Below are 25561 nucleotides of genomic sequence, written 5' to 3' on the forward strand. Positions count from 1 at the left end.
GCCCATTTAAAATGGTGTTTACTGACACCTAGTGGTCAGATGCAATCAAAACCAGAATTAAATTGATTAGAAATTTCACAGCATGATCATCGAAAAGGATTTGGAAGTAAAAAGCACACTTCACTGAAAAACATCTCAACAGTATATTATTTATTAGTTTCTGTAACCAAACCAAGAGAATGTAAATAAGACCGTACATATTTTAATACAGCGATGAAACCCCTGTACAAGTACAACAAAAAAAATAAAATAAAATCAAAAACAAAACAAAACAAACAATTCATTACCCTCCCTCCCTCATCCCCCCTCCAGAGTAAGGACTTTTCCCTCAACCAGGGTAGACGTGAGGAGTCCCCTCACCACCTCAGGGTGCATACTACTGTACATTTCTGAAGGACCATTATCACCGCAACCCCAAGATGAGAGCATTGTGGGTGGGGCAGCCAGTGTAGGTGAGGCAGAGAGAAAACAGCACTGATTGCTCTCATCAGCAAAGACAACAAAATAATAATTGTCCTTCTGCCCAAACACTTCAGAATTTGAGGCTTCTCTCCCTCTGTCTTTAATTTTTTTGTAATTTTTTTTTTTATTTTAAACTTGTTCTCCGTCCTGTTCCTGTTCCCTCTCGCCATAAAGGTCAATACACACACACACACACACACACACACACACACACACGAAAAGATTTCTGTTTTAAACGATCGGCTCACCGATTCCTCTACCCAGCCCTATCCTGCTAAACTCTAGCTAAACTCTAAAAATCAGTCAATAGCAGCAGGTCTCGGTGTTTGACAGTGAAGTGTGTATGTGTGTGTTTGTGTGATAGCAAGGATGGGTGTGAAAGCAGTGAAAGGGTGTGTATGACAGCAGCCCCTACACTGGAACGACTGCAAGTAGTGATCATACATCATCCATGTAAACCTGTAAATCCACTCAAATCTCAGCAATCTTAAAAAGGCTGCGACTTCATCTCTGCTCTGCTTTAACCTTTGGCTAAATATACAGGAGAGTCCAGCTACAAGCTCTCCTCTGTTTATACCACACGCACAGACCCGACACACACCCACCCCAACACATCAGTAAAATCTCAGGCAAGGAGATGAGAGCAGAAGGCAGGAGCAAAGGCTCACAGGCAGACGAATCAAGAACTCAATTGATTATTAAAGTCAATCAAAAGCTGCGATTTTCACATTTCAATTCTGGTAAAAAAAAAAAGAAAGAAGAAAACAAAACAAATGACAACAGGATTTCAGAATTCATATCTCCGAGCAGTAATCGGATCAAACCGTTGAGCGTGAGGGTGTGCACGCCTGCACAGATCTCTGGATTAGTTATAATGGGAGATTGGGGAACAAAACGTGTGCTTCACTAAACGACAACTCCTTAAGATTGCTTCAACTACAAAAACAAATTTGATTCATTCTCTTGTTAACAAAACAGGGATCTGATATAATATGTGATCCTATTTGGTGGGTGGGAGGGTAAACTGAACAGAAATGAAGAGCTATAAAAATGGCAAACTCAGCAGCAAATTTCAGATCTCTCTCTCTCCCCAACTCTCTCGTTATCTACCGCCACAGTAGATTTCTATGGAACAGCTTGCTCAGCAACTTTACCGGCAGCTAAATGTGATAGAACAACCCAACTCAAATGCCCCCACCTACAGCGGGACAAGACGGGGGAAGAAAGATGAGGAAGAGGATTTTGTTTACACTCCAAAGGGCCTACTGTCAGTAACCACTACCATCTGTATCTCTACCCAACTCCTCCCCCACGCTGTCCTCGGGGCTGATGTGAGGTGGTGGCTGAGTGAATGGGGCTAGATTCTCTCTTCCATCCTTTCGCTTCATTATCTGAAGAGGGTCAGAAGTGCTTTACTTTCCCTCCTCTGGTTTGATGGCCTGCGGCTTTATGGGGCCAGTCCGTATGGGCTTGGCCGTGGATGCAGAGGGTTTTTCAGAATCTGGGCGCTCGCCTCCTGTCTGGTGGTTTGGAGCTGATGTGTCAAGCGGGGGTTTTCCTCCTTGATCGATTCGAGATGCTTTGCTGGCTTGCGGGGCCTTGAGCTGCTGCTGCTGCTGTTCTGAGAAGAACTTGTGAGTGGACTGGAGCACCTCAGCCCGCTGCTTTGCCTGAAGAGAGAAAGAAAAATATAAATAATTCAACTCAAATCCATTAGACTGCACAGGCTACTCCACCAAATGAAGAACAGCAGACACACCTTTAGGTCCTGTTCAGCCTTTAGAGCTGCTTGCGTGACTCTGGGTGCAAGGGTTGAGCCAGGTGGTCCTCGTGGGGGGTGCTGGCTGTGCTGTGGGTGCTGCGGTCTGGGGTGAGGCATGAGCCCACCGCTTACATTGGGTGACATTGGAGGGCCCATAGGAGAGCGCTGGACACCTCCAGCAAAGGAGTTAGCATGAGGAGGGCGAACCAGAGGAGAGACTATGCTGGGCTGAGACAGAAGCTGAATGAAGAGGGGGCAGAATAAACTCATTTGGAATTAATATTTCTAAATTAGTGCTTTATACAAGTTACCAAAGAAAAACAAAATTAGATTATTACCTGTGGGTTGAACTGGCCAGGAAAGTGCTGCGTCATTCTCATGCCGGCAGAGCTGGGCTGAAACTGCTTTTGGTAGAGCATACTGTTCATCTTGCTGGACTGACTGCTAGGAGAGGTGGAGCTGGCCCTGCAGAGAGAAGTCAAAGAAACATTACAGAAACATGATATTAACAAAATCTATGAACACTCCTGAGAATAAGAAGCGCCTTTAGGTACATTTTTAGTTTGTGACACAGGGATATCTAAATAAAATTACAGTTTGTTGTTTGTGCTCTTCTGTTTTGTCCACATTAAATAAGGCTTCAAATAAAAATGGTAACAATGTTAACTGTACTTTTATGCATTTACCTGTAAGGACTGGAGGTGGGTGTAGTGCTCCTGCCGGTGACAGGAGGAGTCCCTGGCTTCACATCCATCCCACTGCCAAATAGTTTCATATCCATGTCCATCTACAACACGTCACAAAAAGCCACTGAGTCTCACGTAAAAACTTCTGTTTATTCAAATTGTCAAATACAGATGGTTTAATACCTTGCTGGTGGGAGGCTGCATCATGCTGTGGTTGGGGCCCATGATGCCTCGGTACGGCTGAGAGACTGGGGGCTGTCGGTTGATATTGGGGGGCTGGGTTTGGGGAGGAGTGGGAGGTAGTGCCAAGAGGGGCTGGCCTCCACCCGAGCCAAAGTTAGGCAGGGACAGCTGGGAACCAGGTAGAGGGACCGTCACCTGGGGAGAAATTAAAACAACGGTAACCCCAAGTGAGAAGAAGAAAGGTCTAACATTTAAAACCAAGAACAGGTTCATAAATTTTAAATCTGTTATTTTTGCATGTAGGTTACCTGCTGCATTGCAGAACTGGGTGACTGTGTGTTGCTGTAGTAGCTACTCTGACCATGCTGTTGCACCTGCCCTGAGTACATGTTCGAGTGCTGATTCATTCCCTGTCGAGTCTGAATCAAAGGCACAAAAAAGTGAGATGAAATGCATGCATATACAAATTAATCAAATTCACTGTCCATATGATTTTTCATTTACCTGCAGCAGGTGTGTATCAATGAGCTGAGACCCGCCCATGCCAGAGGGCTGGTTCAGCTGCGGCTCAAACAGAATGGGAATGTGCTGGGTGGAGGAGGGTTGTTGATAAGCCAAGTTGGACTGAGGCTTGCCCAGCTCAGGTGCCTGCACACCAGGATAACTGTGGAGGGATGGTCCTGAGAGCATCATAGAGGGCTGTGATAAGTTGCTCTGCATGAATGCCTGCTGAGACCTGATGGATGACAAAACCAGAGAATGAGATTGAGGAAACAAGGGCGGGAGGAGAGAAGTAAACTGAAAGCCTGTGATGCCGTTACCTGTAAGGCTGCAGTGAAGAGCTAAAGAGGTCCTGTGGCTGTGAGACTGGAGGACCGGCGCCGAGTCCTAGCTGAGCCTGATGCGTGTGTTGATGCTGAGGCTGACCTTGCAGAGGAGCATATATAGGGATAGGAATCTGCTGCACGGCAGTTGGCTATAAGGTGGGGGAAGAAGAAAAAAATTAAAATAATGTTTTTGTCTTTTAATATTTCTCTAAAGACTTAACTGTATTGTTTTATTCCTACCTGTGAGAGGCCGGGCTGGAAACCTTGCTGCTGTGCCAGGGAAGGAGGAGCCAAACGAGGATGGGGTGTGCTGAAGAGGTGGCTAGTGTCCATGTAGAAGGCTGGAATCTGAGCTGCAGAACCTACACATGTTAAACATTACAGATCAATCACAGACACACAAACAGACACACAAAAAAAAAAAAGAAATCCACAAATATGTAATAACAAAACAAGCTGTGAAGCTCATTATCAAATTTGTGAAAAACAAGATTTCCAATTGATAATTTCAATTCAAGTAACACAAGGGATATCGTATATATCAGAAGTCAGGTTTTCCCTCACCTGCTGCAGACTGGGAGACGTACACCTGTGGGGTCTGCTGTTGCTGGGGCAGGAGGGGAGGCACACAGCCAAGCTGAGAGAAGCTGCTGCTACTGCTGCTATTGCTAGAAGAAGACAGGCTTCCACCTTGCAGCTGCTGGGGCTTCACCTTACAGATGTTAGGGGGGTCAGAGGCTGTGGTGGTTTTGGTACTGAGGGACGATGTCGTATAGGTGGCAGAGCCTGAAAGGTGAAAATGATTAAAAGATGTGTTTTAACAAGTTTGCAAAAACAATACTGTAGGAAGTAGGATACGTTTGAGTGGGAGTTATATTACCTGATAGTGAGGTACTGGGGGTAACAGAAGCCACCGGGATCTGTGGTATGGAGGCTGAGGAGAAGGAGGAGTATGAGGAAGCGCAGGAGGTGATGGGGGATGAAGAGGTGGTGACAGGAGAACTCTTCTCCAGACTTGGAGAATTCTCCCATGCTTTGCGTGCGGATTCCATCTGAAGAGGTAGAAGAAAGAAATAAGTGTTTAGGTGATGGTTCAGAGAACAAAATTTCACAGAAAATGTTGCTTAAGAGTTTTCTGTACATCTGTGTACCTTTAGTGTTAGGTCAACAGTAGCTGGAGAGACTGTACTGAGACTGGAGCTCTGCTGGAGGGTCTCTCGGCGAGGGAGAGGCAATGAGTGCGGTAGTGCCACCTAAAAACATAGAACCCCCCAAAAAAGAAGATGTAATCTCCTCAAATTAAAAATGGTGTTTAACATTCTGAGCCTGTGTAAAGACATATACTCACATTGGCCACTAAACTCTCTTCCATTTTGTTGCCTCCTGTGGGAACGCTGTCGGCCAACGACGAGGAGGGGGTGGTGTAGTCAGTGACAGACTCCTGAGGGACAATAATTTAATATGAAGGCATTCATATTAAAATACAGTAACAAAAGTACTCTAAGTCAGCGGTCCCCAACCCCGGGCCTCGGACCGGTACGTGAGTCGTTTGGTACCGGGCCACGAGAGTTGAGGCTCAGGAGTGAAATGTATGGTTTTCAGGGTTTTTATCGGTTTTCAGCGTTATTTTGTTATCGTTTTTATCGTTAACTCGGTTTTCCTGGGTCTTTTCACGTGTGTTATGAATAAATCATCTTTTTTTCGATACCGGTACTAGTTTTATTTTGCTGTATTTATCCGCGACACCTTAAAGGCCGGTCCGTGAAAATATTGTTGGGCATAAACCGGTCCGTGGCGCAAAAAAATGTTGGGGACCGCTGCTCTAAGTGTTAACTAAATGTTGTTCATGATGAAAAGGTAAAGAATTTGGGGGAAAAAAACATCACTGGTTAAGTAATAATTTGAATATTGTGCCAGCCATGAATGAAGTCCCAAATGAAGTAATTCAACAGAGTTTGAGGGACAGGATTTGATGCCCAGTGTTCTCTGATTTCCATTTGTAGTCTGCTTGTAGTCCAAGTGCTACTAACTGATGACATTTGAACAGACTTTGGTTGCCTGCAAGTAACCACAATGTGTGGTGAGCAAAAGATGGATGGTGTTTGCTTACATGCATTCAATAATGATCAGATATTGTCTGAAGATAAGTGGTTTCTTTATTATTGTATTTTTTAGCTCCATCTGTAAACAATAAAGTGAGGACATAAACTAAACTCTCCCCCATTTCAGTCATCAGACTATATGGGTTAATTATAGCAGGACCTTCATCTAGCTCAATGTGAGCTGTTGTAAAACAGTTGTAGTATACCTTAGAGTTGCTGTTGTACTCTGCTGAGGGGACTGTGATCATGCCCTCAATGTCTCCACCCAGCTCTGGTACTGTGGTGTCGCTAGTGGGAGGACTGGAGTCTGCTGCTCTGCTAGCACCTCCTCCAGGCACTCCTCCCTCCATCCCATCACCTTCTCCTCCACGTGCATCTTTGGCCTTACGATTCTTTAGAGAGCGCTCTTTACCAATGGGACCTGGCTTGTACTCCTTGGTTTCCACTGGTTCCATCTCTGGTAGCTGAGGAGAAGTGATTAAACATTTGCACTGGAGTAAATATTTACAGAAATTACACAAGCCAGTGTCATTTAACACAAAGCTGCATTTCTTGAAGACTATGTGTACCTTCTGTGTTTTGATTGGACCAGCTCGAGGTTGTTTCTGTCTCTGTTCTTTGGGAGCAGGTAGTTTGTTTTCAGAGCCACTTTCAAGCAACGCAGGAACTCCATCACTGTCAGTGCTGCCTGCAGATGATGGCGCTCCAAACTGAATACTGTCTATTCCCAGCTCCACGCTGCCCTCAGCTCCAGGCTTAATACCCTAAAAAACAAATTTTTCATGGTTTATCATGTGACAAAAGCATTAAAACAATAAAGAGGAAGGTGTGAGAAGCATTTTTACCTACCTCAGAGGAGACAGTACCAGTAAAGGAGGTAAGAGGTTTGTTCCAGGCACTCACAGAAGGTGGCTGGGGAGGGCTTATTGGACCAACTGGAATAAACATATTGTATATTTTAGATTAGAAAGCCATCCACAATTCAACCACAGAAAATTTCAAAAGTCAAGAGAAGATTAAGACCAAAATGAACTTTTCCACTCACGCTTCTTGACGTCAGGAAGGATGGTACCACCCGCTACCTTGTTCTCCCACAATTCAGTACCTAGAGTACTGTGTGTCTGTGCAGGTGCAGGGGGTAGGCTCTTCGACGTGAAGTCTGCAGCAGCAGGGGGAACAGAGGGCAGAGGAGCCACTGTTCCTTCCAGAGTCTGAGGTGAAGCAGCAGGCTGGGAGGAGGCATGATGAGGATGTTGGGCAGCAGGAACTGAAGGCTGCTGCTGGGCCTGGGGGGCGGCAGCTACAGGAGGCTGAGACTGAGGGGCCTGTTGTTGTTGCTGCTGCTGCTGCTGCTGTGATGACTGCTTTTTAGCAAATCTTGGTGGCAGCTTTCCTCCACTTCCTCTGCTCTTCTCACCGGGGCCTTTTTTACCCCAGTTCTGTGGGACATGTGTGGATATTAGTTGCACACCTACATTTTTTTCTTTAAACAATGCACCACACAAACTATCGTTCCCCCTACCTGAGTAGTTTGCTCTTCCTTTTTCCGTTTCTCTTCATCCTGCAGACGCTTCTGTTGTTTTCGGGAGACAACCTCTGTAAAACCATCATCGTTGGCACTGGACTGTGGGTCCTCTGTGGTGGTAACCTCTGGGTGGTCATCAATAATCACAACACCTACAATAACAACAAATTTAACCTCAGTTTTCAAGTGATAAACAGCTCGAGTGCAGTACAGGCTTAATCTATGAGCATGTTTACTGACTGGCATAATTGTTGAGATCAAACTGAGAAAGAGCATTCTCCTTGGGCTTCTTGGTGGCCTGCTTAGCTTCATCTTTGCGACGCGAGGGCTGCTCTTTTGCAGGTCGCTGGGCTGCTCCTCCAGGTGCTAGCGCTGCTGTCTCTGAGTTCTGCTGGGCTGCAGGGCTGTTTCATTAAGAGACAAGTATAAAGCAAAAACATTTAAAGCTTTAATTCCTGTATATTTATGCAAAAAACCAAAAACAAACAAAATCACAGGCAGCTTGTACAAGAAATAGTGAGAATTTTGCTGCTTTCCTTCAGAAACATGAGACACAGTAAAAGTCTAAAAATACCACCAGTCTGATTCCGTATTTAGCTACTTTTATGATAGCTAATTATAGCATACTGATCACCAGAGTGAAGAATCATTCTAAATAAATGCAGAAATAATGGCCCCTTTTAACAAAACTTAAAGCTCAGATACAAGGATTGAATTTAGTTCCTACATCCCATAAAATTGATTGTGTATAATAAATATACTATGATGATTATACCCCTTTCCTTTTTTAAATGCACTTCCAGTAGAAATTCTTCTGGAAATTTTTTTTTTCATTTTAACAAGATCATTTCCAGATTTATTTACCAGGGAAAGAAACCCAGTCTTGAACTTAAAGCAACAAGAACATGCCACTTCAAAACTACTGCGATATTTACATTCCGCACTGGTGCTATTCAGTTAAACTCTTAATTAGGCATAATAACTACACAAATGGCTTATTGTTTGAAAATAAACCTGCAGGGTGATCTTACGGCACTCTGTTCAACTTCTTTGTGCAAGTGACAAAAGCCTCATTGTCTCACACTCACCCTTTGCGGCCAGCTTTGGCCCCTCCTCTCCTCTCTCCCTTGCCCCCTGTGTAGCTGCGCCCTGGTTTGGCTCCACTGTTGCCTCTACGATTCTGTCTCTCTGTAGGCCTCTGACTCGAGAAGCTCCTCTTGGCTCCAGGAGCTCCATCACGTTTTGGTGTCACCCCTCCATCAGGTGAGCTTTTACTGGGAGTCAAAGAGCCCTGGGGTGGTGCAGGGGCTGGTGCAGATGCTGTAGCTGCTCCATTAGCAGCCTCCACTGCTCCTTTCTTCTCTTCTCGCTCTCTCCTTTCATTAAAGTCACTGCTCTCAGAAGCAGTTTCCCATTCCTCATTTGCCTGATCTGACGAGTTCTGATTTGACAAATCAGGCGACTTGGTACCAGCAGCAGTAATAGTGGGACTACTTGTATCAGGCAAAGGCGCTTCTAAAGGAGACGGCAGGTCAGGTGTGGGCATAGAGGCTGCCGTTTCTGCAGGCACAGTTAATGGGGTTCCTGGAGCTCTAGAGAGAGTTGGGGAGAGGGGGACTGGGGCAGTTGCAGTGCTTGGCACAGCAGCAGCAGGAGGCACTGAGGGTAAAGGAACAGGGGGACTGGGGGCTGACTCTCCACTAGCCAAAACTGCAGCCTCACGCTCCTTTAAACGCCTAAAGCGGGGCGGTTTATCTTGCCTTGGGGGCCGTGCTGGTCTAGATCGACGAGGCCTCTCTCTGCTACTTTGAGGACCCCCCTCCCCAAATTTCTTCCCCTCAGATTTTGGGGGTCGTCGGTCAGTAGGAGGATTGTCAAATCGTGATGTGGACTCTGCATCTTCAGGCCTGAATGTCTCCATGGGTTTAGAGGGCCACTGGGAAGAAGGTTCTCTGGCTGCTGGTCGTCTAAGAGGGGCTGAGCGTGGGCCTCCACGCTCCCTCGCTCCACCTCGTCTGCTGTATAATCCCCCTCTTCCTCGCCGAGAAGGCTCTCCTTTAGGAAGAAATCCTGGTTTGGGGCGGCTTTCATCATCTGCTCTTGATCCAACCTTTTCCCCCATGTGAGGTGGTCCAAAGCCTGGTTTGTGAGGTACTGACCGGCCCTCCCCAGGGAACTCTCTTCTCAGTGGACGGCTAGGTTTGGTGCTAGGCTCACGGTCAGATGGTCCAGTATCACTGGCAGACTCCCTCCCGCCTTCACTTTCAGAGTCTGTGTCTGAACCACGGCGCCGTCTACGTTTTGGTATAACCTCAAAGTCTGAGCTCTCACTTCGTGTTTCGCTTTCCTCCCTGTTGCGAAAGGCAGCAGCACCTGCAGCAGATGGTAAATCTGAGCGTGATCTGGGCTCTCGATAGGGGTATTCTGCCCGGCTTCTACCCCTACTCCCCCTGCCTCTACCACTGTAAGTCCCACGGTAGCTCCGTCCTCTGGAATAATACTCCCCTCGACCACGACCTTTGAAATTTGAGTCTGCCGGCCATTCTCGCTCTCTGTCCTTATCCATTTCCTTCTCCCGCTCTCGTTCCCTCTCTCTTTCCTCTCGCCGGTAGGAACGTGGAGGGAGGTTTGACTCTTTCCGAGAGGGTAGTTTGGGTTCTGGATGTTTGTCATTGCTGGGTGCCTTTTCCACCTTCTCCTCCTGAGAAGAAGAGGTGGGAGCCCCAGAAGAAGGCTGAGAGTCTCTGGCCCTCTGATGGGTAGTTGGGGTTTCCTCCGCCTCTGCAGTTTCTCTCTTTCCCTCACCGTGAGGCCTGGAGTCTTCTGATACAACAGCAGCTGCAGATGGAGCTTTGGACGACTGTTCCTTTTTGGGCCTATCCCCTCTTTCCCCTCTCTCATGACGCTTCTCTCTTTCTTCTCTTTGCTCCCTCTCTTCTTTCATGTCCCTTAAGACAGGTTTCTTTATTGGCCCAGATCTACGTGCAGGTCTGTCTCCTCCTGGTCCTTCCCTGCGTCCAGCTCCTGATCTCCCACCCCACCGCAGCTCAGCCTTCTGCTTGCTGGGTGCTGGCAGAGGCAACTTCTCTTGTTTGTGTAATCCATCAGCAGGAGGGGTAGCCCTGTTATTTGTTACAGCAGCCTGAGAATAGAGCTCATTCTGGGGCTTATCATCAGTTCGTTCCCCTGCTTCCTGTATCTCTAGTGATTTTGTTCCCAGGGGTAGCCCGTCAAACCTTGGCTCTTCAAGCTTAAGAGAGTGGCTGGAGCCTTGTGAGACATTTCTCTGGAGCATGGCTTGGCCAAGAGCTTCTACCTCCTCCCCACTTGGTAAGCCTGGCTCCTCTGGGTCAAAACCTGTGCCTACAGGAACTCTGTCAAGAGGTCCTGGCACATCTTCCGGGCCCTGCGTAAATGCTGATAGAGACTCTGAAGGGTCCCGGAAGAAGTTACTTTTACGAGAGTCCAATGAACCGTGATCTTGGGGATAGATAGCTGGAAGACCCCTGTCCAGATCCAAACCAGAATCCATCCTATAAATAAAAACACCAAATTTTAATTGAGATATTTAAAGCATAAAAAGTTAATTACCAATTAGTTCCGTTCATATTTTTTTCTGTCAATTAATATTTTTTTAACCTTTGCTCCTTGTTATCATCCCTTCCTTTTGGAGGAGTTACAGAAGGTAATGGCTCTGACTGTGGGTATGGATCCGATCCCCATACCATCCGTGAGTCTGAGGGCAGGCCGTGGTCACGAACTGGTCGGGTTAAGTGGTCAAATGAATCCGAGCTAGAGCTTGAGTTGTCCCCTGGCTCCCTGCGTACAATCTGCTTAGGTGGCATCCTCCCTGAAGTTGACAAAAGATGTACTTTGAAAAAACCCCCACACAGCAACACTTATCACACCCACACCAAATTTCTTTTGCATATCTACTTACCAGGGTGAATGTTAGTTGGCATGTCCATAGGTGGCCGGCCTGACATCATCCGAGGGTCCATGTAGGACTGCATCATAAGCCAGCGGGGATCAAATCCCATGGAGGCCAAGTGTTGGTGGTGAGGGCCTATGGGTTGGTACATGGAGCGGTGCTGCTGTTGCTGCTGCTGTTGTTGTTGGGCAGCTGGAACGCTGCCACCACCTGAGGGGGACACAGAGCCCCCACTCTGCTGTTGCTGCTGTTGTTGCCATTGCTGCTGCTTCATCTGTTCCTACAAGCCCATTGAAGAACAGTTATTTTAAAATTTCTTAAATAAAGCCAACTTAACCCATCAAACAGACACTTCATATCAAATTAGTCTACCGAGCGCTCAACCTGATCAACATATGTCACAGTTAAAGCTATTGCAAAGAAACAGCTCAGGTGTGCATATATCACAGTATTGGGAAAAACCACATCTTTACTATAAATCACTCAATTCTTTCCCCCCCGCAACTTTTAAAAGAGGAAATGTTGCTTGACAGTAGAGCTGGGCGATATAAGATTTTTTCATATCACGATATGTTTTTTTCATTTCAGGCGATAACGATATATATCACGATATAAGCCAAATAACTATATTTGTAAGATTTAAATGTGCCGTTGCTCACAAGTAAAATGTGAAATAATCAGCAGCTTGTCTTGATTTTAATATTTATTTCCCATAATAAGTTCAACAGGGTAAATGTACTTAAGGAACATGAGACTTTTTCAGATAAATAAAGGCAAATATTGCAAAGTACACAAAAGGCAGCCGCTAAAGCGTTTAAGTTTCAAAATAGAACAAACAAAACAGACTACTAAATTGTCAATTCCACTTAGAAACAAAATATTAATTCTAAAAATAAATCTTAGTTTGTTTTACAGAAGAACAGACAAAATTGACTAACTTTTGTCAATATCAAATAAACTGAGAACTAAAAGGAAATTTTCAATCTCTCCTTGTTGTATAGCTTTCTGAACTTTCTGAATCCTTTATCATCCGCAACTGAAAATAGTTGTGGATGATTACTATACCTTTCTAATGTGACGTTGTTGTCCCTGGCTCTCTCTCTCTCCCTCCCGCTCTGTTCCTGTGCTACTGCGAGTGTACCTACCACCCCTCCCCCCTCTGCCCAGCGCAAAGCACAAGGCTCGCGTGCAGAGTGAAGCGCAAAAAAAGTGCGAGAGAGAGAGAGAGAGAGGGTGAGAGAAGGAAAGAAAAAAAACCCCACGGCTCGCGTCGTTCACGTCAAAAGTCCGGCTCTAAGAGCCATTTCGTTCGCGACCGACACATCACTACGAAATACCTTCGCACTACGGAACTTCTATGGCCCTTCCGTTCGACAGTCTCACCGGCATTGGAACCATCATCTCTTTTCTCTTCGGTAACCTGGTCACCCACGCTCTCGGTTGATTTTTCTCTAGTCGGCACACTCATTTCCTCCATTACCTGGGCAGCCCGGCTGGCTGCTTCCCAAACAACTACACATGTGCGGCTTGGCACTTGTGCTGTACGTAACAAGTCACGTGACGCTGCGGCTGTGATTGGTTCGGCTCTGTGCTACTTAATTTGGATCGGCTGTTCTTTTCTTTTTTTTTTTTTTAAGAGAGCAAGGTCTATCGCAATAGTTTATTTTTTCTATCGAGAAAAAGTTATTTCGCAATACATATCGTTATCGTTCTATCGCCCAGCTCTACTTCACAGGCCTTCTAAGATCCCCAACTAGCCTATGGTACAACCAGATAATGATTTACCAAGTAAGGCCAAACCCTTACCTGCTGTCTGAGGAATCGAGGTGGTAAAGACTTTTGAAACTGTTTGGAATAGCCTGAGATAACAGAAGGACGCATAGCAGCTGCTGCCTCCCCTTCCAGCGGTGATTGTGCAATAGTGACTTCATCACCAGCAGGGGTTTCCTTGTGGGGCAAAGACATGTGGGGCTCATCCACTGTGGAAAAACAAAAACAGTATTGGCATTAATTAACAAGTGGCAGGCAGAGAATTTTTTTGCAACTTGATCATTGCTCAGAGTTAGCTTACCTCTGTTGTCCTCCATGTTAAAATAGTCTCGGATTGGCACTGAGGTCCTATCAGTTTGGTTCTCGTCCATTATGGGACCAACCTCAGCCAAGGAGGTCTCTCCCTCGCCCTGTGGCTGCTCTGGAGCTAAGGCTACAGGTCTCTGGACAGGCGGGGTGGGCTGACGAGGCAGGTGAACCTCTTCCTCAGCATTTGGTTCTGCTCTATCTCGCTCTATCCTATCTCTGTCTCGATCCCCTCTCTCAGGTAAGGAAGTCTGCATGACTGTGGCTTGTGATTGTGAAACTGGGACTGAAGGTGCAGGACTAGAAACAGGCGCAGGAGTCGATAAAGATGCTTCCTCACGGGGAGCTCCTGCCTCATCATTTGTGGTCTGAGCAGAGGAAGGCTTGCCCTCATTAGCCTGGCGGTGTTTTTCATTTAAACGTTTAAGTTTTTCAGCACAAGCAGCAAGCCGTTGCTCTTCCATCCGGCGTTCCTCTTCCTCTCTCCTCCGTCTTGCTCGCTCTACAGCTTCAGAAATTTCAGAAGACTTTTTCCGTTTTTGCCGCCAGGCTTCAGAATCCTCCTCAGCACCAGGTGCCCCTGCAGCCTGTGCTTTGCCCCCACGCTGAGCTCCACCACCACCAGAGCGATTGCCAGCCTGAAAAACAGAGAATAAGTCATAAAGTGATCACAGTGTTAATAAAATGAAGACATGATAGTAGGCTTCTGTAACTTGCACATGCTTTACCTGGAAGTCCTGTGTAGCAGCTGATTTATTATATTGCCCCATACTGCCAGGTGATGGGGCTCTGGGATCAACACTCTCAGTCCATGAAGCTTTACTTCCTCCACGGTCCTCAGATCCCTCCTTCCAGCCCTCCTGACTGTCCGTTGGCCGAGATCTCATACGATCCACTTTACCCAGCCATTCCCTGAAAAGAAGATAGTTAAGTAAAAAACAAACAAACGAACAAACACCTAACACGCATGCCCAATTTTCAACTAACCTGAATTGCTAGGTTTCATTAATGACTTCACCACAAATGCCGCCAAACTTCCATTTAAAATAAAAAAAAATGTTTTTATTATTTCACTTTGCATAAATCATTTGCCACTTTGCCCATCAACAAGTGACAATAATGCTTCCATTAAACAACCATTCTCACGCTGTGGCCTCCCAGCAATATGTGAATATCAATTTCTTTCTTTGCTCATGGAAGTAAATGAATCGTCAAGCGCTGTAAATCATCTTTAACAACTGCCCATCACTGCACTGTTTTATCGTGTATTGGTCCATTTACCAACAATCATTCATAATGTTGTCCACCTCATTCAAATGCATACGACTGTTTCCCCTACTGTAGCCATCTGTATTATTCATAAGTTAATAAAACTTTGGACCAACTCAGTTCAAATTTTGAAAATACTGGGAAACACTTGTGTGGTGCAAGTGAAGAACACGAAAAGTAAAAGCAGGATATAGTAAATGAGGAAAAGTAAATGAATATATAAAAATGCTCACCAGTTTTCTCCCTTGTCTTTAGCAGCTTGGTTCTCCTCATCATCACTGAAGTTAAGTTTCTCAGTGTAGTCCACCTCCATCTGAGCTCCTGAATTGCAAAATAGACATGACTGATAAGAAGCTAGAAATATCAGAGATGCACAAATTTCTATTACAATTAGATGTTGTCATTTATAGAAGATATAAATCTACTGACCTGCCCAGCCCTCATCAGCATCAGTGTCCAAGTTGTCGAGTTCCTTCAGTTCAGTTGCACTGATAATAGAGGGTCTGTCTGGGTCTTGAAGCCAGGATTGTGGGGGTGGCTGCTGAGGTCGTGCTGAACGAGGAGCCCTGAAAAAGAAAGGAAAGTTGATTTTTAAACCTAACAAATATATAAATTACTTGTGTACACAATGTGCTTCTGTGATCATGTAATTTGTGTAGCAATGATGTTAATGTTTCATGTTTAAAAGAATCCAAAATATACCGTACTTTAAATAAAAACTCAAAATTGATCTTATTTTTCTGCAATCCATGTATCAAGGGCTTATCCCTTAAACTCACTTTGCCCCATCTTGCGGTACAGGGTATCTGAAGTTCCCCTGCCCTGCACCAAAGGACATTTGCGGATAGGCGTGGAACATCTAAATCACAGAGACAGAAATCAACACACAGGGTAAAGAAAAACAACTACTAGTTTTTGCAGTTGTGATATTTTTGTGTTGCCCATCCAGAATATGTAATAATATTACTTACATAAGGTGGCATCATGCTCCTGAAAGCAGGGTCAAAGTGAGTTGGTACGCCAGCAGGAGGCTGTTGGCCTCCATTAACTTTAGGCTGAGGGGGGCCAGAGGGAGGTAACCTCTCCCTGGGATCCTTCTTCTCCCTTTGGCCATCAGTGGTTGTGTTTCGGCCAGGTTCATCAGCTTCGACAGGTGGTGTGGAGGTACCAGGGGCCGTGCTACCCTCCTCCACAGCCCTGTTCTCCATCTCCGGGGGGCTAGGTGCAGTGTTCAAATTCCTGCCACCACCCTCACGCCAACTGCCAACATCTACCAGGACAGATAGATAAGAGGTTTTAATTGTCTGATTACAGTTAGGAATCTTTTAGACCAGGGGTCTCAAACTTAAATGAGCTGTGGGCCACTGCTGGCACTGTCATCTCATTGGAGGGCCACTGTAGTGTTCAAGTAGTACAAAAAAACCAAATCAAACCAAAACACCAAACAAACAAGAAAACACCCCAAAATATTTCCAAAAGTGTAGTGTTTTGTTTGTTTGTTTGTTTGTTTTAAATTTCAAATATTGTATAACAAGAGAAAACCGCAAACGTGAATGCAATTCCCCCCCCCCCCCGTGTGGCTGTGTCCATACTTTGAGGTCTAAGGCTCGGGCCTGGTCCATATGGCTCCTCTTCTTGACCGTCCTTGACCTCACCAGCCGCCTGCAAGCTGGGAAACTCCTGGTGAAAATGGCTGCTCACACGGGGAGAACCTGTCCAGGACAAGCAGATCATTATAAATGTGAAGAAATCACAAGGTTAAATATATAACAGTCATTTACAGATGCACTGAAGGGTCTAATCCTCAATTGGGTGCACAGAAGTTTTACACCCTAACATTACATTATGCAGAGTTCAAATGATCTGCATTCCAAGCGGACTAAAATGGCAGACTGAGGATTGGGACTTTGTTTGGTGAACACATGTAGGGAATGTGCTGGATACCGTTTACAATCTTTTACATAATTTCCAAGAACAACCATGGTGTACACATAGATAGTAGTTTTTTGAGCAGGTGTAAGGCTTACGGAGCAACTGGTACACATATTTACCGTCTAGCTGTGTCTGCTTGCTGTTTGCCCAGGAACGACTGCCCCCAACAGAAAGGTCCTGTGGCTGGACCACTGCTGGTTTGTTTTGAGGTGGTGGTGTCTCCTGTTGCCTATTGTACGTAAAAACAGGGTAAAGCTTTCAACAACATGAATCTGAAATATGAATGATACTTCACTTTGTATTAGATAATTACAGCTACTGTTAACTTAGGGTAAAACTTTTAGACTATTTTCCTCTGTATGAAAAAAAAAAAAATGTGGATCTAAGATATTTAATGCAAGCAAGTTAAATGCACCTCTCCTCCCCGGCTTCAGTTCGAGATGCCCATCCACTGCCGTCTTTGGGGACAATGTTGACGTTGGGATCGTTTCCCTTGTTCTCTGCTTTCAGGCTGGGGAGGTTGGCCGGAGGGGGCATGCGCCGGCTGACAGCAACTTTGCCCAAACTCTGGAGCCCATGTCTGGCAGCCACTGGAATGAAGAAACATTATGTAGAAGATGATCAAGATTAGGATATCCCCCCGAACTGCTTTTAAACAGCGGTCACATGAGTAATAGGGGTCAGCTTGTTTGACTTATTTTGGATTTATTCATAACACAGCTGTCACACTGCTCCTCATTCAGCCTGCAGTGTATTCCCAACACGTCAGTGATAAACTTGACAATTAAAAAGAACACAGACAAAAGACACCCATTTGTTCATATGCATTCTCTCTGTATAATTCTTTATCTGAAGTATACCAACAAACAACCTCACAACTGCCTATGAACATGAATATAAAAACAGTTAAGCCAAATCAAAGATTCATCGAGTACTTAGAATAATTAGATTATAAAAAAAATTCTCCAATTCTTTGCTTCCATGCTTTGTCCATTGCGCAGCTCTGTAGCATGCCATTGTCACAAGTAAATGCGAGCATTTCAATCAAATTTGCGACTAAAAACTGTCCTGCGATACAAAGGTATTTAGGTGAAGCATGTAAATAAAAAGATTGATGACATTAAGCCTAGACAGCAGCAGTGATGACAACACTGACAGAGTTTAACTTTGAGCCGGAGTCTGCTTACACACCGCGAAGAACAAAGAGGCGGTGCCATTACTGAGACTGATCTCAGGTTGAGTGAAAGGAAACACGTTTCTAGCATCCAAAACAGCAACCCTGTTCCTGTAATCACCATTAAAACCTTTACTAGAAAAAAGCGGGCGGGAGTCCTTCATCAAAGCACCTGATCAACAAACTCTGACATTTAACAAAAAACCCAAAAACGCCAACTTTGAAGATGCTATATCCACCGCCGTTTGTTTTACACAGAAAAATCTGCAGTAAGTCTCCAGATGTTGTATTAAAATATGCAGATAAACTGTTAACCTAGCCTGATCCCAGACTGGTTAAATTATACAGCCTACTGAAGCCTTCAGTAGCCTTTTTTGACAAATGAAACAAAAAACATTGCAATTTCTAAAATGAAAACTAGAATAGCAGTTCATTTTGAAGACCTGTGTTTCTTTCTCTTTGGAATATTTATTATTGCTCATTAATAAGACAAACATATCTTAACCGATTAATCGAAGGAATAATCAATAAATTACTCAATTATAACATTCTTTAGCTGTAGCACCAATCAAGTCCAATGAAGTGGGAATATTAGGCCTTTCCTTTAGCCATTTATCAACTGTTACAATGATGCATGGTTATTTTTTAATATGGTCCATCATTCAAACCTCATTCAATAATGAGGTGTCTTCTCTAAACACAATGTGAAAACCAGTTATGCGTGAAGATGCATAGATACTATACATTCACCATCTTTGGTATTCCCTGACAGCAGCTGTTTTCCACTTCAACTCATTCTCCCTAAAGTATATCTTCTAAATGAGAACATACATATTATTTAATGTTGTGCCAGTTTATTTAGTAATATAAGTCATTTGTCTTTTTGCTTTAGATGCCATACCTCTCAGAATAACATCAAATTTCATTATCCCTTTGCAAATATATTTATATGCAGAAATGGGAGCACAACAGTAGGGCTGGGTGATATGGCCGAAAAAACCATATTGCGGTATAATTTGAAGCATGTTCGGTAACGATATATATCGTGATATATTTTTTTCTTCTGTATACTGTATTTTCTGCACTAAGGCGCACTTAAAATCCTTTAATTTTCTCAAAAATCGCCAGCGTGCCTTATAATCTGGTGTGCCTTATGTATGAATTCTGCTTGTGCTTACTGACCTCGAACCAATTTTATGTGGTGCACGGCGCTCCAAAATCTGTCAAATGTTTTAGTACGACTTTGGTAAGCTATTAAGCTGCACCGCATGATGGATTGTCGGAGCATTACGGCTAAGGTAGTCAGGAGCCTCGCAGAGTAAAAAAATAATGTATACTTTATTGATCCCTGTGGGGAAATTACTCTCTCTGCATTTAACCCATTCACTCAGTGAAGCAGTGGGCAGCCACCAATCAGGCGCCCGGGGAGCAGTGTGTAGGGACGGTACCTTTGCTCAGGGGTACCTCAGGGTAGCCGTTCAGTGGATTCGAACCCCCGACCTTCCGATCATGGGGCGATCATGGGGATACTTCTTAGCTATACAAAACTGTGTGTAAGGGCAAAAATGAGAACTATTACTGGAAGCTTACCTGCAGTTTTCTGGGTTTCCAGAGATTTGCCTTTGTAGGTGTTGAAGAGGCTAAGGGTTGCATACTTTGTTTTGCCATCCTTTGCCTTGGTGCTCTGCCCTGACTTCTCGGACATTTCGCTGGAAACTCATTGAGTCTGGTCCTTTGGCCTCGCCCCCAGAACCAGCCTCCTATAGCACAAGGGACAGAAAAATAAGATCAGAGAAGAGACCCCCCAAAGTTTATTGGCTAAAATAGCAATGTGTTTGACTTGGTATTGAATTTAAAAGGGGTTTTCCCTCCAGGGACTACGTTAACGCTCATAATGAACTTCATCTTCCATGAACCCTGATACACCTAGTGAGCAGATCAGCTTTTAATGGTCTGCCAAATTGGAAGGCTGAAAAATTTATCTTAAAAGATGACATAATGACTTTTATCAAAAAAAAAAAAAAAAAAAAAAAAAAAAAAAAAAAAAGAAGAAAAGAACACCCACCAAAGCATTTCTTTAGTAGTACAAAGACAACATAAGAAACGACACAAGAAAAGACACTCTGCCCAGTTATGGCAATGGGGCGATGAGAGGAAATAGAGCAGGATTTAAGATACACAGTTCAGTAACCAAGAAAAGGAAACACCAGAAAGTGAATTAGAGTGAGCAGCTCCAAGGACAGAGAGGCGACACGTTTATGGCTGCAGTGTCTTTCCTATGTCACACAAAGGTCATTTATTATTAACGGGGGAAGTGGTGTAACAGAGTCTGTAAGTGTGAGATTATGTTGGTGTGTGTATGTGTGCGCTTGGGGGAGCCGACAGCTCAGATCAGTCCACACTATCCAAAATGCTGCCTGTGCACACTAACAAACTAACTTAAAAGGGGAGAAAAAATTAAATCATATTCAGGACAACGTGGCTCTCATTTTACAAAATACTTTCAATTAAAAAGATCTCCTCTTATTTTCTGTAAGGATGAGAGTATGAACATTACCCCTGATTTCTGTAGCGATGGTAGCCAATACAAATCCATAGTGCCTTTATTAAACCAAAAAACACATCTCCATTCTGTTCAGTTCAGCTTATTTATTCATTTTTTAAAAGAGACCTTTGTATTTTTTGTTGGTTTCTTCATTCTTTTTATTCCCAACAACCAGGTTTATTAATTGACCCAAAATAGATTTGATGACTCATTTAAGAATTTTACATTTTTTCCCCCAGAGGCACCCACAATCAGTTTATTAGCGGACAATTCTTCACTCAAGTCTTTTGTTTCTGCGCTTGCTGGCCACATTTTTATAAGGGCAGTTCTCAACTTCATCCAGCTGTTTCCTCAAAAAGAATCTGTCTAACCAAACCCCCTCGCAGGTAGAGAACTGGCATCAGGTGCCACTAACTCCAGGATGATGGAGTGGGAATCCCTCTGCACGAGGAAATAAAAACAATCAGTAAAGGCCTTCATGACGACTTACGAAAGCAAGATAACAGATGTAAAACAGCTATTATGGTTAATCCTTTTTGTCCCCCTCCAGTGATGCTCTTCTTTTATCACTTATAAAGTGAGTGAATCCCTTCTCCTTACAGTGGTGACAAGTTTTGACAGGTCCTATTAACCTGAGATGATAAGAATAAGACAGGGGAAACTAAGCCAAGATTCTTTTGTTAAGCTCATTAATAAATGAATACAATTTTTCTTAAAAGTTCAACAAGCACGTTTATAAAAATCCAAAGTCTGAAGTTACTCAAGAATGAGCTCTCTACACCAAATGGGGTAATTTAGTATTTAATGTGTTGTGGACTTGCTCTTAATCAACATTCACTTAAAGAGACCATATTGTAAGAGTTTTTGAATGATTATATTAGGAGTGAAAGAGAAAGATTTGTAATAACATCCCAGCTCTCCAGCCCTAATTTGTCTAGCCTGACCTCCAGTGCAACCCTGCACACCTGCAACTGCTCTGCATTAGTGTTCACATGCATGAGCTCTTTTTTTTCCCTTATTAAATACTCAAACTATCAGCACTTTGGCATTTCTTTTGTGCATCAAATAGTTTGTGTGTGGTTCTCACAGATTTTGACTGTTTAATGAAGGTACAATTACTGAGTCTAGATCAAATATTTATTAAATAATAAGATCAGAATCATTTGACATGAAACATTAGAAAAAAATAATTGGCAATTAACTGTAAAATTTTCTTTAACTCTAGCTTTTTTCCTCAGTTGAATTTAAAAGAGTGAGATAAATTAGGTTATTGGCAACTGATGTGGCCCCAAAGTTGCCCGCAAACACAGGAGAGGGGAGACCAAAGTCAGCAGCAAAGCTGTAGTTCCTCTCATTCTGAGGATTACTACTGCAGTAACAAAATCACCACAGGGCAACATTAACACCAAGTTTCACATCAGAGGAAAATCGGTCCAGTGCTTCACTATTAAACATAATACAGCACTATAATTGTTCATCTTAATTGTTTTGTTTTTATAATCGCTGGAAGCCCAAATTCTTAATTAAAAATAAAACTCTATTAAATCGCTCAGCTCTAGCATGTTGGCAGTGAAAATATTTTCCTGTTTTGGATAACAAAGTTAATAAACAAAGATGATGTTTGACACATTTGAGAAGGCATTAATAACTGTCTCCACTGTGCTTGCACTTGAAAGTAGAGCATAACTATTCAACAAGACATTTAAACAGTGCTGCCCTCACTTGACAGGAAAAGGCATACTTCGACTAAATATGCCAGGTAACTACTGGGTCTCAGATGTTATGCTGCCACCTGCTCCCCTCTCACATTGCGACAGGCAGTTGTAAACAGGCAAGGTGGATAAGAAAGTGGTGTGGTTCTGCAGTGCAAAATCAATTGTTGTACGCTGGCTGTGTCAGAGTAAACTGCCATATAACCACTTAAATAGAACAATGTATACACACATTATGCATACACATGTGGACATTATTCTGCAATTAAAATATGACTAGAGTTCAAAATGGCTCATAAATCCACACTCAAAAATTGGGAACACTATTGGTTTTGTGTGGTTATTGGAACTCTAAATTAAGGTTAGGACAAGGGATGCACTGATCTGATATTTGGATTAAATAATGGTCCAATACAGACTCCGGTGTTGGTAACAATAAGCTGAGCAGTGTGATTTCTCTCAACTCGAAACTGGACAAGTTTAATTCGTGCATCTCTAGTAAAAAGAATTTTTTTAATTTGCAAGACTCCCTTTTACAGGTGAGCTCTACTTGCAAGTTTAGTAGACTGAGGTTACGTGCCTGTATATTGCTGATGTCAACACCATTCTGTTTGCAGCGGGGCTAGATGATTAATTTGGTCATAATGCAATTGCAATTTTGATTTACAGCAATAATACAACTAGGTAAATGTGGCATGATTAGTTTTAGAATATTATTATTACTACAAAGCATTTGTTTTGTCTCTTCTTGATAGCATTACTTTTTCACCTGTAATGTGACTGACAGTCTTGTTCTTGATGGTCCTCTATGTTTTGCATTGTAATGGTGCAGTTTAAAAAAGAAGAAGGAGAAAAGAAAAAGAAGAATCTACACTGGCCACAATGGGCTACAATTTATATATACACCAGTCAAAGTTAGAGAAAATGCAGAGAATACAGAAAATATTAAACCCTTAATAATGCAAGCCCTGTCAACTATCGACTTTGCCATCAATATCTGTCAAATGATAACTTGCCACATGATATGGCCCATAAATAGAAAACATTAATAATTAGAACCCACTCAGCATCTATCAACTGACATTCACATTGGTCAGGGCCAATGAAAGAGGCTTAGTAAGCCATTTTTAATGACTGCTTAGTGTTTTTGGCACAGTGAACATAAAGCTGGGTGAAAGATGAGGACTGGAAGAGACTTAAATTATTATGTTTATTCAATGGCATCAATACTAATGAATCCATTTCCTTTGGGAGATGTCTGCAATTCCATTGTGCCCATAAGAAGGTGAAGTATGGTTTTGGCTTCAGTATGAGGATGGGTAGGTGCTTAGATTGGATATTCAAATGAATTAAAGTCATGTCATGGGATTAAGTGATGTGATATAAAAAGTAAACTGATATCAGTCCCTTTAAAGTTGTTTTTTATGCCAAGTGAAGGATAAAAATAACTTCTCTTTATCTTTATAAATCACTGCTTCCCAAACACTGTTCCCTCCTTGTCCCTGTGCCTCTCTGATCAGGCACCATCACTGACTAGTGGATCAATAAGTACTACTCTAATCAATATTTCCCTGAATGGCCTCCTTGAAACCATTCAGATGTGGACCCATTACTAATCTAAAATGCATAAGCAGAAACATCACCATGAAGCCAATTAATTATCTTCCAAGTATTTTCCACATCCAAGAGATGCTTATGAATCATATGGAGTCTTAGACAACTCAACCCTGCCAACATGCATACTCACAGAGTAAAAATGTTCTTTACGACCACAATTCGTTAAATCTGCACCTCATCATGGCTGGAAATGAAAGCAGTGCGCTAAAGTTTCATTTTAACATAAAGGAAAAGAACACCAGGACATGTTCCTTGGTTAAATGCCAGATCAGATATAAAGGTTTCACTGTTCCGTGTAGTTTACTTTTCTTAAATTACTGCCATTCATGAATCTGCAGGCCATCTCTCCCCATGAATCGACCCTGTGGTGGGCTGGGTGGCTCATACCGGCAGGGGAGTGCAGGCCCTCTTCGCCGGAACTCAACCAAACCAGGCTCAAATATCACCTCACTCTCACAAAAGTTAAGCACAAAAACGCCAACATTATAACGCAGCCAACGGGGCAGCTTTTAACGTATAATGTCATCATAGGTGGCGTTTGAAAGCAGGCCGTCAGCTTGCACTGTTTAGCACAGTTTCGTTTCTTACCAGTCGCCATCACCTCCACTTCCAGCCCGTCAGTGGCCAAAGCATGCTAACCAGCTAACGCTGTGTGCACACCAGCCCATCAGCGACTGAACAAAACTTCACACTTTCAACTTGCATGACACACAGACCCACCTGCCACCGCCGGTGCCTCCTTTATCCTTTCGGGTGTTGTACGGCTTTACTTGAAATCCGGTTTCGGCCTGGTTTGTAGTGGACCAGTGCGTGTCTGGCCGGCGGATTACAAAAGCTGGCTAGCCTGCTAACCCAGTTCGGCTAACGATGGTTAGCTACTCCGCTCGCTGGCTGCCAACAAACCGCTCTCCACATGCGCGGTCCTGCGCTTTCTGTCTTCTCCGCAGTTTCACGCCACCTGTCTCTTCTCGTCTGCTCGGCCGTTACAGCGGGAACCGGTTCGCAGTCTTCCCGTGGTTCTGTATGTCTCCCCACCCGTTATCTCGTGCCAGACCGTTTTTCTAGTTGAGTGAGGCCCCGCTCGCGCCGCGGCCTGTCTCACAATCAAAGATGGCAGACCGCGGTTGCCAGATATGCCTTCTGACATCCCCCTCTCTAAAAGCTTCTCACATCCCGTGCAGGTGCACCAACATTTGATTGAAATTCCAGATTTAAGATTTTATATTAAAAAATTATAATTAATTGAGATGATAATTGAAAAAATTCTGAGGTATCCTTATTTTAAGCTGCAATTAAATTGTTTTCTGTTATACTGAGTTAAAATAATACAACATTTAAGTATTACTGAACCTTGATTTGTTTATGATCACAATTAACCAATCCCCCATAACTATCTTATTTCAACTAGATCCTCACATCTTCTATAAATATATATATATTTTTTAATGTGCAACAATATCCCATCTAAAAGCACAAGCATACACTGCATACACGCTTAATATCTGTTCATCCTCTACAGAGACAAAAACCAATTATAAAAGGATAAAAGGGTCACCTCAAGTCCAACTTTCAATTTTCTGTAATATATCAGGATATTTATTTATTAGAACTATCTGGATTATTAGAGCTATTTTGTAATATTTTGTATTATTTAATATTGGTACTTTAACCTGGTCACTACTATTCTTACTGTCTTGGAGCAACTGTGACCACATAATTTCATCTAGGAGTAATAAAATATTCTGATTCTGATTAATG

General features: G+C 43.4%; 1 protein-coding gene across 1 annotated transcript; it reads right to left on the bottom strand.

The window, feature by feature from the left end:
- Positions 1-135: 135 nt before the first annotated feature.
- prrc2c (proline-rich coiled-coil 2C) lies at positions 136-24915 on the bottom strand. The gene is made up of 34 exons (XM_063467770.1): positions 24524-24915; positions 19520-19689; positions 17171-17345; positions 16875-16984; positions 16416-16535; positions 15795-16093; positions 15603-15682; positions 15253-15389; positions 15057-15144; positions 14283-14466; positions 13550-14192; positions 13285-13457; positions 11488-11758; positions 11187-11397; positions 8636-11080; positions 7788-7951; positions 7545-7699; positions 7068-7461; positions 6872-6957; positions 6592-6786; positions 6229-6486; positions 5269-5361; positions 5072-5173; positions 4801-4972; positions 4485-4706; positions 4161-4282; positions 3915-4069; positions 3598-3829; positions 3402-3512; positions 3094-3288; positions 2911-3011; positions 2563-2689; positions 2222-2464; positions 136-2132 (listed from the first exon to the last, which is right to left on the bottom strand). The coding sequence occupies exons 2-34, from the start codon at positions 19632-19634 to the stop codon at positions 1875-1877; spliced, it is 8436 nt and encodes a 2811-aa protein (XP_063323840.1). The 5' UTR covers positions 19635-19689; positions 24524-24915; the 3' UTR covers positions 136-1874.
- Positions 24916-25561: the final 646 nt, after the last annotated feature.

This window comes from Pelmatolapia mariae, linkage group LG23 (assembly GCF_036321145.2).
Source record: "Pelmatolapia mariae isolate MD_Pm_ZW linkage group LG23, Pm_UMD_F_2, whole genome shotgun sequence".
Lineage (NCBI taxonomy): Eukaryota > Metazoa > Chordata > Actinopteri > Cichliformes > Cichlidae > Pelmatolapia > Pelmatolapia mariae.